The sequence below is a fragment of the Bison bison genome, unplaced genomic scaffold (assembly GCF_000754665.1).
Source record: "Bison bison bison isolate TAMUID 2011002044 unplaced genomic scaffold, Bison_UMD1.0 scf7180017864217, whole genome shotgun sequence".
In the NCBI taxonomy this organism is placed as follows: Eukaryota; Metazoa; Chordata; class Mammalia; order Artiodactyla; family Bovidae; genus Bison; species Bison bison.
In genome coordinates this window covers 4,058,492-4,073,350 of record NW_011494789.1, presented here as the reverse complement: position 1 = coordinate 4,073,350, position 14,859 = coordinate 4,058,492, and the positions used below count along the sequence as shown (strand labels likewise).

Sequence of the window (14,859 nt, the reverse complement as noted above, 5' to 3'; positions counted from 1 at the left end):
ACCCAGGCCTCTGGGCTGCCGGTGCCCCTGCCTGCTGCGCCCTCAGCCCATCTTCTCGCCACTCCTGCACCTCCGGCACCCCCCTTCTCTGTTCACGCCTGCTGGCTGCAGGCCCCCTCCGCGGCTCCATCTGCTGCAAATCTGTCCCGCCCTGTGTCTGCAGCATTCCCACTGCCTCCGCCACCTGTCAGGTGCCGTCTGCTCTGCAGACCCCTCTGAAGAGAGAGCCAAGAGCCCCCGCCAAGGGGCCCCCCAGCCCACCTTCAGATCCACCCCTCCAGCCCTCCCCATGCCATCTTCCTATCAGATCCGACAAGGCAGGTACAAGTGAAGGCTCCTCAAGGTTCCACCTGGCAAGGGATGGTGGGAGCAAGACATTCTAGAAGGTTCCGGGGCAGGGAGGGAGGTACTGAAGCTTCTTTTCCCCTCTGCAGTCCTCACAGAAGCCAAACCAGCGGGGAGCATGGAGCTGCTGTCCACGCCCCACAGCATCGAGGTCAGCAACATCACCTGCGACTCCTTCCGCATCTCCTGGACCATGGAGAACAGTGACCTGGAGAGGGTCACCCACTACTTCATCGACCTGAACAAGAAGGAGAATAAGAACTCCAACAAGTTCAAGCACCGGGTGAGCGCACCGCCCAGAGTGCTTCCTCCCAGAGGCTGCTCTCCAAGGAGGCAGGCCGGCAGAATGCCTAGAGAGGGCCCGACTCCAGCCCAGCTCCTCCTGGGGAATCTTGGGAAAGTTTAACCTCTCTCTTCCCCCGGTAAAAAGGGAATAATAATAATAATAATAATGCCAGCTTGTGAGAGGCTTCATGGAGGTAACTGTCTGTGTGGTGTTCGACTTGGGCCCAGCATACCTTGAAGAGCGCTATCAGCATCGTGACTGGACCTTCACACGGGGTGGGAAAAGCCAGGGTGGGGCCACAGACGTCACACCTGGGGATGTCTCAGGGGTCTGACAAAGCCCTAACTCAGGAAACAGCCTTGTTTTTGATGGGGTGGGCCTTGGGCAGGGGTGGGGCCCATTGCTTGGTTCTCAGGCCCCTGAGGGGTGGTTTTCTAGGCGGCGCCAGTGGTAAAGAACCTGGCTGCCAACGCAGGAGACAGAAGAGACGCGGGTTCGATCCCTGGGTGGGAAAGATCCCCTGGAGGAGGGCATGGCAATCCACTCTAATATTCTTGCCTAGAGAATCCTATGGACTGGCCTGCCACAGTCCATGGTGTTGCAAAGAGTTGGACACGACTTAGTGACTGAGCACACACGCATGCGGGCCCTTGTGATCCTTTCTGCCCTCCCCCTCTGGGCTATCCTTCACTGGGTTTAGAAAAGAGATGGCGTGGTGAGCCCTCTGATGGCTGGGGTGTCCTTTCCCTGGGTTAGAGCTAGTGTGGGGGTGGGCAGGAGGAAGGCTTCTATCTTCTCGAGCTGGCGAGCTGGCAGAGAGGCAGGGGGAAGAGTGAGGTGGGAAGGAGCTGGTTCCCACGACGACCGCATCGTGTGGGTTACTCACCCTCTCTTTCTTTGGAACTGGCTCTCCAATCTGGGTGTCTTTTGGCAGGCCAGTTGCCACGGTGACGTGAATGTTCAACACCACCCCCTTAACCCTCCTCCCCCCAAAGAAGGCATATTTTCCTTTCCTCCCTGGCTTCTCAGCATTTGTCGTTGCCGTGGAGACGGCGCTGCAGTGTGCAGCGCTCTCGAGGTGTCCCTCGAAAATGAAGGTCTCACCGCCCTCAACTTTGCAGGCCTCCACCCCAGTGGCCTTTCTCCTCCGTTCCCAAGAGAACGGGCATCAGGGGTTAAGCAGGTGGAGGCCAGGGAGGATCTGTACGGCCTTCCCAATGGCCACTGCTTGCTTCTGCAGGAAAATGGTGGCCAGGGCACCGAGCCATTGAGTCCTTAAGACTCCGGCTATCTTCAACAGGAAGGTGGCCATCGGGGGAGTGAGAGGCCTGGGGGAATGCCAAGGGTGGACGTGACCTCCAGTTTGACTCTTGGCTCTCTGTCTGCACCTCACTTCTCAGGATGTCCCCACCAAGCTTGTTGCCAAGGCTGTGCCACTGCCTATGACGGTGAGAGGCCACTGGTTCCTGAGTCCCCGCACTGAATACAGTGTGGCAGTGCAGACTGCTGTGAAGCAGAGCGACGGGGAGTACCTGGTGTCTGGCTGGAGTGAGACGGTCGAGTTCTGCACTGGGGGTGAGGTTCTGCTGTCTGGCTGCTTTGGCTGATTTAGCGATGGTCAGGAGGGGGCTTCCTCTTAACCCAGCATGCATTTAGCAACTCCTGCTGTATGTAGGCACCATGCTCTGGCTGACACCGTGGATGAGACCCACTCCTGCCACCCCAAAGCCTGCAGTCTGATGCAGGAGGCAGATGTGAGCACTGCTAATTGCATTGACCATACCACTTCTGGAAAGGGATGGAGGTACTTCTCTGGTCTGGAGCAAGCATAAGTGTGGGAAATCACACATAACAGAAACTTACCACCTTAACCATTTTTCAATGGACAGTCCAGCAGGATTAAGTATGTTCATGTTGGCACACAATCCATGTCTAGAAAATTTTCATCTTCCCAAGCTGAAACATTATGCCCCCTTAAAAAACAACTTACCTTTCCCCTTCATTAAATGCCCCAGAAACCACCCTTACTCTTTTTGTAAATTTGACAACTCTCAGTATCTCATATGGGACTTCCCTGTGGCTAAGACAGTTAAGAATCTGCCTCCCAATGCAGGAGACCTGGGTTCAATCCCTAGGTCGGGAAGATGCCCTGGAGAAGGGAATGGCAACCCACTCCAGTATTCTTGCCTGGAGAATCCCATGGACAGAGGAGCCTGGCTGGCTACAGTCCAGTATCTCATATGAAGGGAATCATACAGTATTTGCACTTCTGTGACTGGCTTATTCATTTGGCAAAATGTCTTCAAGGTTCATCCGTGTTGTAGCATGTGTCAGAATTTCTTTCCTTTTTAAAGCTCAATAACACCCCATTGTGTGGATGGACCACATTTTGTTTATTGATCATTGGTTGATGGAAACTGGTGGGACCATCACATTTTGTTTGTCTTGAGCCTCCACTCAGCCTCGGAAAATGGCCCCGCAAACTTGCCTATTAACTTGCAAACTCCAACATGAACAGACACTGGGGCTTCTGCGTATTGAGTCACTGGTGACCCAGGATCTGCCCCACAATCTTCTATTCTTTTGTTGTCCACGTGAGAATTGCTCCAGATCTTCCCCTGTCACAAGGAAGGGGCAGGAACATCCTTAGCCTCAGGCCTCAGAAGCTGCTGACTCCATCCTCTGCCAAGGTCTGTGCCCCAGCTCTCCTTGACCTGCCTTTCTCTTTTGAGTGCTGTTTTTTTCCTTAACTTGGCTTCAAAACCCCACTCTCTGGAGGTACTCCTGCACCTTGCAGGGAAAGTCTCTTGGTGTACCCCAGAACTCTACATGCAGTGGGAGTTCATTCAAACTTGGGAGCTGGGGATGGCTGCAATCCAGTTCCTCCTTCTCTTGTCAATGCAGCGCCCTGGCCAGGGCTGCATTAGCAAAGAGGAAAGGGCAGCTTTTCCTGCTTCGTTCAAAGGTGCTGTCTAGATGAGCAGCAGCCCTGCCTGGACCCCACAGCCCTAGCCTCTGGCCTGGCCCATCCAGTCTAGTTTTACCATTCTATTTCCAGCCTTCCTCCTTTCTCCTGGGATGCTGAGGCAGAGTCATTGCCCCTAACCCTTTCTTTCCCTCAGTTGTCTGCAGTTTCCCCTCAGTTATTGTTCAGTTGCTAAGTCGTGTCTGACTCTTTGCAACCCCAAGAACAGCAGCATGCCAGTCTTCGCTGTCCTTCATGATCTCCCTGAGTTTTCTCAAACTCATGTCCATTGAGCTGGTGATGCCATCCAATCATCTCATTCTGTCCCCCCTTTCTCCTCCTGCCTCCAATCTTTCCCAGCATCAGGGTCTTTTCCAATGAGTCGGCTCTTCGTATCAGGTGGCCAAAGTATTGGAGCTTCAGCATCAGTCCTTCCAATGAATATTCAGGATTGATTTCCTTTAGGATTGACTGGTTTGATCTCCTTGCTGTCCTGAAATTACCCCTGACTTCCATATAGTGGTGTGGACAGGCTCATACCTGCTGGATTTGAGGGGCTCTCTCCAAAGGACCTCAGATTCTTTCCTCTCAATCTTTTGCCTCTTGGTTCTCTTTTCACATGAAAATGGTCTGGGATTACAGTCTCTGGGTCCCTCGACATGATTGTATAACTGGGCAGCCCTCTGCCCTTTTCTAGTGCAGAGCCCTGAGCCTCTGGTCACAGGGCATTGAGGTGACAGGACAGACAGCCTCCAGCTGCCCAAGTTCCCAGCCAGGCCAGGTAGTCCTTTCTGGTCCCAGGTACTGTGACTGTCTGGTTTCCCCTGCACCCTGGGGGCAGTGGGTGATCTGAGGGGGAAGCTGTGATCCCCCGCCTGGCCCTCAGCTCACCCACCTGGACTCTTGCAGATTATGCCAAGGAGCACCTGGCCCAGCTACAGGAGAAGGCTGAGCAGATTGCAGGCCGCATGCTCCGCTTCTCTGTCTTCTACCGCAACCATCACAAGGAGTACTTCCAGCACGCCAGGTACGGCCAGCTCTGGACTTCCTGACGCGGCTCTGCCCACTACCCTGGCCCTCTGAGGTTACCTCCACCCTGTTAGTTGCCAGACCCTCCTCTGGTGTCCTCACCATCACCCTATATCCCAGGCTGGTTCGGGGGGAGGGGGGGTGTTGGGCTCCAGAGAAGGAAAGGGGCTTCAGAATGGGGCTGCTTGGAGGCACTGCACTAACAAGCCTGAGTGAATGAGGTCCTGGGTTTAATCCTCCCTTTTGCTGAGCTCTAAGGCTACAGGTTGGGCTTTCCAGGTGGCACAGTGGTAAAGAATTCACTTGCCAATGCAGGAGACACAGGAGATGTGGGTTTGATCCCTGGGTCAGGAAGGTCCCCTGGAGAAGGAAATGGCAACCCACTCCAGTATCCCTGCCTGGGAAATCCCATGGACAGAGGAGCCTGGCGGGCTACAGTCCATGGGTTCACAAAAAGTTGGACGTGACTGAGCACGCATGCACACAAGGCTACAGGTCAGCTGTCCCTCCAATTCAGGCCCTGGTCTCAAGGGAGGTGGTGAGGGGAACACAGAGTGAGAGGATTCTGAGCAAGAAGGGTCGTGATCTTCAAACTGTGTGCTGGGAAGCCTGGAGGCTCCGGGGAAGGATCTCAGGGCATCCTAGGGTGGTGCTGAAGGGTTAGTGAGGAACTCAGAGGATGAGGCCGGGTGAGCCCCACCCCCATCATCCAGCCAGGGCAGCTTCAGGTTTGTTGCCTCTGCCTGCCTGTGTATAATTTCCTTGGGGGATACAAGAGGGGCTCTGCTTGAATGTTTGAAGTATTTTTAACATGTCTGAAAATTGGTGATTTGATCCAACACTCTAAGCCTACAAATGGGGAGACTGAGGCCCAGAGGGCCAGAAGGGCCAGGGGCTGCCCATCCACTCTTCGCTGCCTGATACGGCTCCAAGTCCTTCTAAGGCTGGGCCAGGGCAAGCTGCTGCTGTTACTGTTTTTATCACGGCAGTCTGCTGGGGTGGGGCATTCTGACCTGACCCCAGGGGGTCTTCTGTGTTTATACTAAAGAAGGGAGGCAGTAGGTGAGTGGGGAGGACACTGGCCCAGTTTGGGCTCCTCTATCAGCAAGCAAGGGAGAGACGCAGAGCATCCATATATGCTGGAATATAAAGATGAATAGGGACTTCTCTGGTGGTCCAGTGGTTAAGACTCCATGATAGCACTGCAGGGTTCAATCCCTGGTCAGGGAACTAAGATCACTGCATGCTGTAGAGTGTAGCCAAAAAAAAAAAAAAGAATAAAGGCATAGCCCCCGCTCCTGCAAACCTGAGTCTATCAAGGGGACAGTACAGCCGGATGGAATGTAGTAAGTGTGTGTGATTGCTGAGTAAAGGTCAGTGCCCTGCACACAGTAAGCAGTCCAAATTTTGTTGAATACAAGTGTTTGCTGTTCCTGGAAGGTTTTTTTTTTTTTTTTGGCCACATCAGGTCTTAGTTGCATCACGTGGGATATTTTTTTGCAGTGTGCAGACTCTCTAGTTGTAGTGCACAGGTTTAGTTGCCCCGAGGCCCATGGGATTTTAGTTCCCCAACTTGGGATTGAGCCCACACACCCTGCACTGGAAGGCAGATTCTTAACCACTGGACCACCAGGGAAGTCCCTGGAAGGTTTTAGAGGAGAAGGGAGGGGACACCTGTTTTGGACTTTGCAGGATGGTTAGAAGTTTGCCAGGCCAGGTGGGAAAAGGTAGAAAAGGCAGTTCAGGCAGAGGGAAGAGCACTGCAAAGGTACAGAGGCAGGAAAGACCTGGGGTGGGGTTCTTGCATGGCTGGAGGGTGTTACCTGTGAGTGTGGGGGTGGTAGGAGGTGGGACAAGAAAGACCAGATCTTCCCGATCTTGCTTTTTTGTGCAAGCCCCATCAAAAGGGTTTTAAGCTGGGGAGTGGCAGGTTCAAATCTCTCCTCCGTGAAGGAGTGGGCTGGATCAGCCCCATCCCTTCTCTTGCCTTCTGGAATGTTCTATTTGTGACTGGTGGAGGCGGTAGCTGGTGGGAGAACTGAGAGCTGGGCTGACTTCCTTCTTGGTCACACCACAGCCGCCAAGCCTCAGTCCAGCTAACCAAAAGCACTTTCTCTTCCTCTTGGCATTTATTTTCCCCCTGCGGTGGGCAGGACCCACTGCGGGAACATGCTGCAACCCTACCTGAAGGACAACAGCGGCAGCCACGGCTCCCCAACCAGCGGCATGCTCCACGGTGTCTTCTTCAGCTGCAATACGGAGTTCAACACTGGCCAGCCCCCGCAGGACTCCCCCTACGGCCGCTGGCGCTTCCAGATCCCCGCCCAGCGCCTTTTCAACCCCAGCACCAACCTCTCCTTTGCGGACTTCTACTGTATGTACACGGCCTACCACTACGCCATCCTGGTGCTGGCCCCCAAGGGTTCTCTGGGGGACCGCTTCTGCCGCGACCGTCTGCCTCTCCTGGACATTGCCTGCAACAAGTTCCTGACCTGCAGCGTGGAGGATGGGGAGCTGGTCTTCCGCCATGCCCAGGACCTCATCCTGGAGATCATCTACACCGAGCCGGTTGACCTGTCCCTGGGCACCCTGGGGGAGATCAGCGGGCCCCAGCTGATGAGCCTGTCCACCGCCGACGCCAAGAAAGACCCCAGCTGCAAGACCTGCAACATCAGCGTGGGCCGCTAGGGACTCCTGGGGAGCCAGGGAGTTAGGGAGAGATGGCAAGCAGGGTGGTGATGGGTGGCATAAACGCAGGGAGCTGGCTTTCTCTCCCTTGCCCCCCTGCTCCCTCCACGCCATCCATCTCCCTCTCCCCTTCCCTTCCCCAGGGCATTAGAAGCAACGGAGGGTGGTCCCTTGGCAGGCATGGCCTGCCCATGCCTGGCCGAATTGGGAAGGCTTCTTAGCCTCAGCAGGTTGGTGGGGAGGGCGGGTGGATTTCTGGAGACTTCCCCTTTCCTTTGGTTTCCCTGCCCTGTTATTTCTTGCCTCATGCCAGGTCTCCATCTCAGGAGACCTGCCCCTCTAGGGTTCTTCCACGGAAGCCTTCCCTCGCAAGACTCACCTGTAGCTTGCCTGCCTCCAGAGGTGAGCCGAGAGCTGTGGGCGTGTTCTTCCTTAGCCCCACCCACCCCATTCAGGGCCAATCACAGAATGCCCCCTCCCTCACGAGCCGGGCCTTGAGGGCGTCTTACTGCAGGCCCCACCCTCTCCCTCTATAAATAGTCTCCTGCACAGCTGTGACCACCCCCCACCCCAACTCCACCCAGTTATTCCTTGCCCTGGAACACCCTCTTCCTGCATGGGGAGAGCCGTCCCTCTCCTTCTCCACCTGCCCTCTAAAAAAGGGCCCTCTTTCTCTTGGCTTTGGGGGCACCTGGCTGCTGAGGGGGGGTTCCCCTTCTTCTGCCTGGAGATGGTGTAAATCCCAGCGGACTTTCTCCCTTGCTCAGAGTGCTGGGGTGTGCAGTGGCAGCCACTGGGGTCGAGGAGGGGGCCAGAGACCCCTGAGACCCAGAGGGACCCCTTCCTCAGCTGGGAGTGGATGGCCTCACGCCGAGGGGTCCCGGCGTGGAACTGGAAGCGAGGGCGTTCCCACAGGGCCCTGGTACCCCACCTGGCTGCGCGCTTGCTCGCTCACTCTGCCGGGGCGCCGCCACTGCACTGTGCCTGCGTGTCATCTGGACCGTGGCTTTCCTGCGCCCCCCCACCTCGCGCCCGCGCCCCCCGGCACTGTTGGCTCCTCACCTCACCGCGAAGCCAGCCTCCTGGCGGAGAGCCCCTTCCCTGGGGAGTTCTTGGTGAAGTCTTTCCCGGGCCACTCAGTGTTTTCACCTCTTTCCTACTTTTGTACGGGTCATGGGAGCGGTGAGTGTGGACCATGGAGACGAGCAGACCTGGTGGGTGATGAGGAGAGGTGTCAGCTAATGCATCCAGCTGTTTGAGGGGTGGCAGAAGGATGCCAGGTGAAGGAGAGCAGCCTCCACAGTGACAGCGGACTTCTGTGATGAAAGACAGAAGGGGGCAGCGGGCCAACAAGGCCATATCTCAGTGAGCGGGCGAATGGGACAGCTGGTGGCCTCTTCTGTAGCCACAGGGAATGGTGTGGTCATCTGTCTTTGTGGCCTGGATCAGGGCTGGGGGCCGTGGGAGGTGCATGGAGGAGAGGACGTGGGCCCCAGGCCCTTTCCCCTCGCTGAGGGGATGGCCCGCTGCCCCTCCCCTGGCCCTGTGTCTGCCCTGGGCTGGGGGCACACCCACCTGTGCTGTGCTTGCATCAATAAACCACCATGGCCTGAGAGCCCTGCCTTTCCTTGGGCTCTGGGAAGGGAGGGGTGGACAAACTGTAAAGTCAGAGGAGCTCGGACAGGCCACCTGGAATCCTTTCCAAGGGTGTTCCGGACTCACTGTGGGAGCCAGGGCTCTGAAAGCAGAGCCACATCTCCAGCTTGGGAAGGACGTTGGAGGTCAGTGTGGTGCTACTCTGCACTTTGCAGATAGGAAAACTGAGGCCTCTTTGGGGAGAACCTGTAGCAATCTGGAAGCGTGACGCAGGTCCATAGGCCCCCTGTTTGGAGCCCCTCCCACTGCAGCCACCTGGACTGCATCAGCCCCACAAGCCACTGAGTTCCCCTCCCCCGGAGCCCAAGTGTCCCCTCCCCAGCAGGGCTCCTCGTTTGTGGATCTGAGTCACCTCTGCGTCTGTTATTATGGACTTATTAAAATGATCCTCTGCTGGAGTGGAAAAGCTCCAGAAAAATTAGAGTCACCTCCGTGACACTGCTTGGCTCAGGGCTAAATGAACATGTGTCATCCAAAGCTTGGGGCCTGGCCTCCTTACACCAGGAAGGAAAGCTGAAGGGTAAATGCCGCTTCCCGAGGGCCTACTATGTGCCCAGGCATCCAGCCAGGTGCTTTCACACACAACTCCTTTAGTCCCCCACCCTCCATGATTCCTATTTAACAGATGAAGAAACTGAGGCACAAGGAGGTTAAAAGGCTTGCCCGTGTCTAACAGCCAGTAGGTAGCAATGCCCTGGATTTGATTTAGAAGCTAGAATCTTCCTATTTCACTGCCTGACTCCCCAGTGTATGCCAGGAATCCCCTGGGACTGTAAGACAGGGGTGGGGCAGATCTCTGTCACAGCTGCCTTCAGGATGGTCTCCACAGAGCTTCTCGTCTATCAAGACCATGCCTAGCTCCTGGATAACACCAGGGGGCACTGTGGAGTCAAAAGTGCCAAGGAAGCTCATTTTAAAGGCGTAGGGGGGAATATTCGGAGCCCAGGGTTTTAGGGTGGCTTCCCAGGTGGGACTAGTGGTAAAGAACCCTCCCACCAAGGCAGCAGACATAAGAGACATGGGTTTGATCCGGGTCGGGAAGATCCCCTGGAGGAGGGCATGGTAACCCACTCCAGTATTCTTGCCTGGAGAATCCCATGGACAGAGGAGCCTGGCAGGCTACAGTCCATGGGGGTCAGAAAGAGTCAGACACAACTGAAGTGACTTGGCGTGCACAGGGTTCTAAAGATGGGGCGGTAACCTCCAGGGTCCATCCTTCCACCTCTGGGCAGGACCTGAGTGGTTTTCAGTGTCCCCGAGAGGGACAGGCTTCAATCTTCCTTTTGCAAATCCTTTGTGGGTTTTTAGGAGAAGAGATTGGCTTCCAGGGTCCTCTTAGTGGAAGATGAAGAAGCCAGGTGAAGCAGAGGTGGTGGTGGGGTTGCATATAGGTTTCCTCCGGAGAGCCTCTTCTTGGTTCTCCCCAGATGGCCACTCTCTGGCACTCCGGCATTGCTCCAGGCACCTGTCCAATAGTCTGCCCTGGGGTCCCTTTTGATCAGTGTCCCTCTAATCTGACCTGGTAGAAGGAGAGGTCTACATGTGCACTCACACACGCACACACACTGCTTCCCTGGGCTGGATATGGAAGACAGCCTTGGTGACCACAGAGACCTGCAAGGTGAAGAACAACCTTAGACTGCGGCAGCCGCTGTCCAGCAGAGGGGCTCCAAGTTAGCCCTGCTCCAGTGCAGTCAGGGAGGGACAGTGGGGGGCTGGCCACCAAAGGGCACTTCCAGGTTACAGGTGGGATTTTGCTGTGCAGGTATAAACACAGACACACCCAACACATGGACATGGCCTCACACACTCCTAACCCTCCACCACACACACATGCATACACACACATACACACATACAGAGACTCACACACATACGCAGTCTCCTCTGCCCAGACATATACCTATAATTTCCTATCTGTTCCTTTCCCCCTGGAGTAGCATCTTTCTTTTAATCCTGGATGGATGACAGGCCCCCTCCAAGAAAGTGGGAGAGAAGGCGCCAGTTCCAAGGACCCTCGCAGTTTCGTCTGGCTCTGACATGCGTCTCTTCTCCATGTTAGGAAAAGAGGTGGTAGGGGTTCCAAGGAAGAGGACGAGGAGGGACCATTCCCCGAAATGGAGGGAGGCCTTCAGGAAGCTGAGCTGAGGTGATTGGCCATAAAACAGCTTGGCCACAGCATCTGGAAGAGATTGGAACCAGATGTTCCTGGGATGGGGGAGGGGAGGGTTGGGAGGGTGGGAGGGAGCTGGAGCAGGAGAAGCAGACTGGTCAGCAGGGTTGGGGGGCCTGGGTTGGGGGCCTCCTGACTCTGGGAGAAACATCTAGCTGCTCCCGAGTCAGGCACTACTATTTTTGCAAACTGGGACAGCAGATCTCTTCACAGATTCTAGAATCAGTCTTGTGTGTGGGGACAGTCAAGCACAGGGTGTGACTTGGGAGGTGCCCAGAAAGTCTACCAGCTTAGAAAGAAATATGTCGCCTGCCGCCCTGCAAGCCCCGCCCTGCTGTGGCATAAGCATTGCCCTTTCTGGCAGACAGATGCGGTTCTGCGCTCAACTCCTAACGCACGACTGGAGACTGGTGAACCCAGACGTTTCCTTTTAGCGCAGGAAACACGTCATCCGGAAACTGGAGAATTGTTCGGCGGATGACAGGAAAAGAAGACCCATTTACAGAGTGCCTATTTGCTAGGCACTTTGACAGGCTCCCTTCAATGTGTATCTCTTCCTTTCTCTCTGTTATCATCCTTTGGGTCAAGATGAAGAAACCAAGGTTCAGAGCAGTTAAATGACTCACCCAGGGACACACAGTCACCAAATGGGAAAGCTTGTATTCAAAATCGTCTATGTTCTTATTTTATCATATTTTATTTATTTTCAAACTTATTTTGGCCATGCCTCTCAGCGCGTGGGATCTTAGTTCCCTGACCATGGAGTGATCCTGCACACCCTGCATTGAAAGCGCAGAGTCTTAACCACTGGACCGCCCAGGAAGTCCAGAAACTGGCTGTGTTACATTCAAGACCGAGAAGCATGTGGGGTTAGAGTGCAGCAAAGGGAAAGAGAGGGGCAAAAAGGAGTGAGGGAGCAGTGAGGGATATCCAACCTTCCTTCATCTGCACTTGAGCCAACAGTTGGCCCTGGAAGCCCCCAGCTGCCTCAGGAGCCTGACTCTTGGAGACTACACCCTGACAGGAAGGGTTGCTGGGGAAAGATGACAGACTGGGGAGCAGAAGCCCAGAGAGGGGACAAACTGGCCAACATCACAGGATGAAGCAAGGCAGAGCTAGGTCTCCTGACTGCCAGGCCAGGGCTGGCTATGTCCCCCAGGGGTTAGAGAAGTGCACCTGGAGAGGAGAGCCTGGGGCTCCAGGGTTTGGGGTTATCTCCACCTGGGTTTCCAGGCTGGAAACACCCTCTGGGACAGGATCATTCTAATTATTCTGCTGCTGGCCACACACTCAGGACCAGGGGACCTCAGGGGGATCTCAGGGGCTTGGGGACAGTTGGAATTGGAAGGGTTCTGTCCTCTGACGTGGAATCACCTGAACGATTGGGCAGCTGCATTGAGGTTCATCTAGTCTTGAAGCCTGCAAGCAGCCAGAAGGTGAGGATGGGCTGGGTCTGGAGAATCATTCATTAAGTTCTGGAATGTGTATCAATGGCCTGCTGCCAGCTCCCAAGCAGCCTTCACTACCCAGAGGTAGCCTCCGGGAAGAGGGGCCCAGGGAAGATGGAGGGCCCAACCAGCACAGGCCCCTGGCTCATTAGAGGGGCCCGAGTCTACGGCGGTGATGGAGCCTAGGAATGGGTCCCCTGGGCAGCTGTGTGGGTCAGTCCTGACCTGCGTCCGGCTGTGCTGACCTGCGTCTGGCTGTGCTGACCTGGGGGAGGATGGGGTACTCTCTGCCCTACAGACTGGACCTGGGCTAGGATCCTGGCTCCCTTCACACATGTGGCTTGTACCAAGAGTGTGGTCCTCTGAGCTTCAGAGCAACCCGGGGGTGCTGGTGAGGGGAGCTGGGACCACTGATGATGAACTCTGCTGCAGAGCTGAGCCCAGGTTGGTTGGCAAAGTGTCCAGATGAGATGCCCGGGCGGCTCCAAATGGTTTGAGGGCCTTTCTGTTCTGTTCATGGTCCTCTGGGCTGTGCTGAACATTCTGGTCATGACATCACAGCCTGGGACCTAGCTGGCCCTCCAACCATCACCTATTCCCTCACCTGCAGTCAGGACTAGAAGAGAGGGCCGCAGCCTGGCCATGGGGTCACATCAGCCTACTTGCACGTGGGACACTAGCCATGTGCCTGGTTTCCATTGTTTAAAGGACCAGTATGGGATGCAACCAGAGAAGGCAATGGCACCCCACTCCAGTACTCTTGCTTGGAAAATCCCATGGACGGAGGAGCCTGGTGGGCTGCAGTCCATGGGGTCGCTAAGAGTCGGACACGACTGAGCGACTTCACTTTCACTTTTCACTTTCATGCATTGGAGAAGGAAATGGCAGCCCACTCCAGTGTTCTTGCCTGGAGAATCCCAGGGATGGGAAGCCTGGTGGGCTGCCATCTATGGGGTCGCACAGAGTCGGACACGACTGAAGTGACTTAGCATGGGATGCAACACTCCATACTGTTCCCTGAGGGTGGGTCCCCCCACCCCAGAGTCCAGATTTAGTATCTGGCACATCTGACTCTGCTATAGGGAGAAGTCTAGGGCCAGGAAAAGACCCACAGTCCCACTGGAGGCCCTCAGGGAGCCCCAAGGCTTGGAGCAGACCACTGGCTTGCTCTGGAATCTGGGAGTAGCCAGTCTAGGCAGGGAAGCTGGGTCCTCTCTGGGTTTTCTTTCCCTGTGAGATCCACGGAAAGTAGGGAGAGAGGGTCCTTTGAAAGGAAGGAGCAGGGATGTGATTTCTCTCCTGCTGGCCTCCGGGGAGACAGGTCTGAGGTCTGTACCTCACGGTTGGCTGGGGAGGGAGAAGGCAGAGGCAGGAAGGAGAGGCCAGACATGACACAGCCATGGGTTGCCTCGGGAGAGGGAGCCAGAGCTGGAATGTTTGCTCTGTGGCTGCCTAGTGTCTGGCTCTTGTCTCCCGGAAGAGAGATGGTCCCAAGGGGCCAGCACTCAGGGGTCTGACCTTCAGGAAGGAAGGTACTGGGAGCTGACTGATGGATCTGCTCTGGCCCATGATGGTACTCTGGGTCTGGGTGGTGGGCTCTTCTAGCCTACCACCCAGACCCAGAGACAGAAGACCCCGCTGGACACCGTCAGACAGACACACGCCATCATCCCATTGACATACCTCCTTCCTTCCCATTGTACAGCCGCTTTACAGAACATTCTGTTCTGCCCCTTGGGTTGTGTGGGAGGGTTATGAGGTACGGGGGCGTCTACAGGCTCAAGTGTGCAAGGCATCTGTATCTGTGTGTGCCCCAGTGTGAAATCACACTCCCAGGGGCCCTGGAATCAAGGCAGGAAGGGCAGCTGGCGAGGCCAGGTGTCCTGGCTATCCGCCGGCCCCAGACTCACATCTAGAAGATGTGCGCCCTCACCACCCCCCTCCACCGCCATCCCCACATCCCAGACAGCCTCTGGCACAGGACACTGGCTGTAACACTTTCGGTTTATTGGCTGGGGTGCCCTGGTGTGGCTGACCAGCCGCTGGGCCTGAGAGAAGCCCTGTCTTGATGCCCCCACCCCCTCCCCTTCATCCTCCTGCCGCCCGCATGTGGCTCCTGTGGGACAAGCACGGAAATTCGCGCCCCAGGAAACGGGGAGGTGGGGGCTTCCAACAAAACCAAATCCGGGGAGGGGGAGGGGGAGAGGTGGTAAACATACATTACAATGAAGATATGCCACTGGCTATACACAATAGGGTGCTTGGAGAT

The 14,859-nt window shown here is 55.8% G+C and overlaps 1 protein-coding gene across 1 annotated transcript in view; it reads left to right on the top strand.

Moving 5' to 3' along the window:
- PHYHIP (phytanoyl-CoA 2-hydroxylase interacting protein) overlaps nucleotides 1–8,928 on the top strand; it is a 12,294-nt gene extending 3,366 nt beyond the window's left edge. The window contains exons 2-5 of the mRNA XM_010845464.1: nucleotides 435–628; nucleotides 2,032–2,206; nucleotides 4,506–4,623; nucleotides 6,779–8,928. Coding sequence (XP_010843766.1) covers nucleotides 464–628; nucleotides 2,032–2,206; nucleotides 4,506–4,623; nucleotides 6,779–7,313 — 993 coding nt within the window. The 5' untranslated portion in view covers nucleotides 435–463 and the 3' untranslated portion in view covers nucleotides 7,314–8,928. The remainder of the gene's footprint in view (nucleotides 1–434; nucleotides 629–2,031; nucleotides 2,207–4,505; nucleotides 4,624–6,778) is intronic.
- Nucleotides 8,929–14,859: the final 5,931 nt, after the last annotated feature.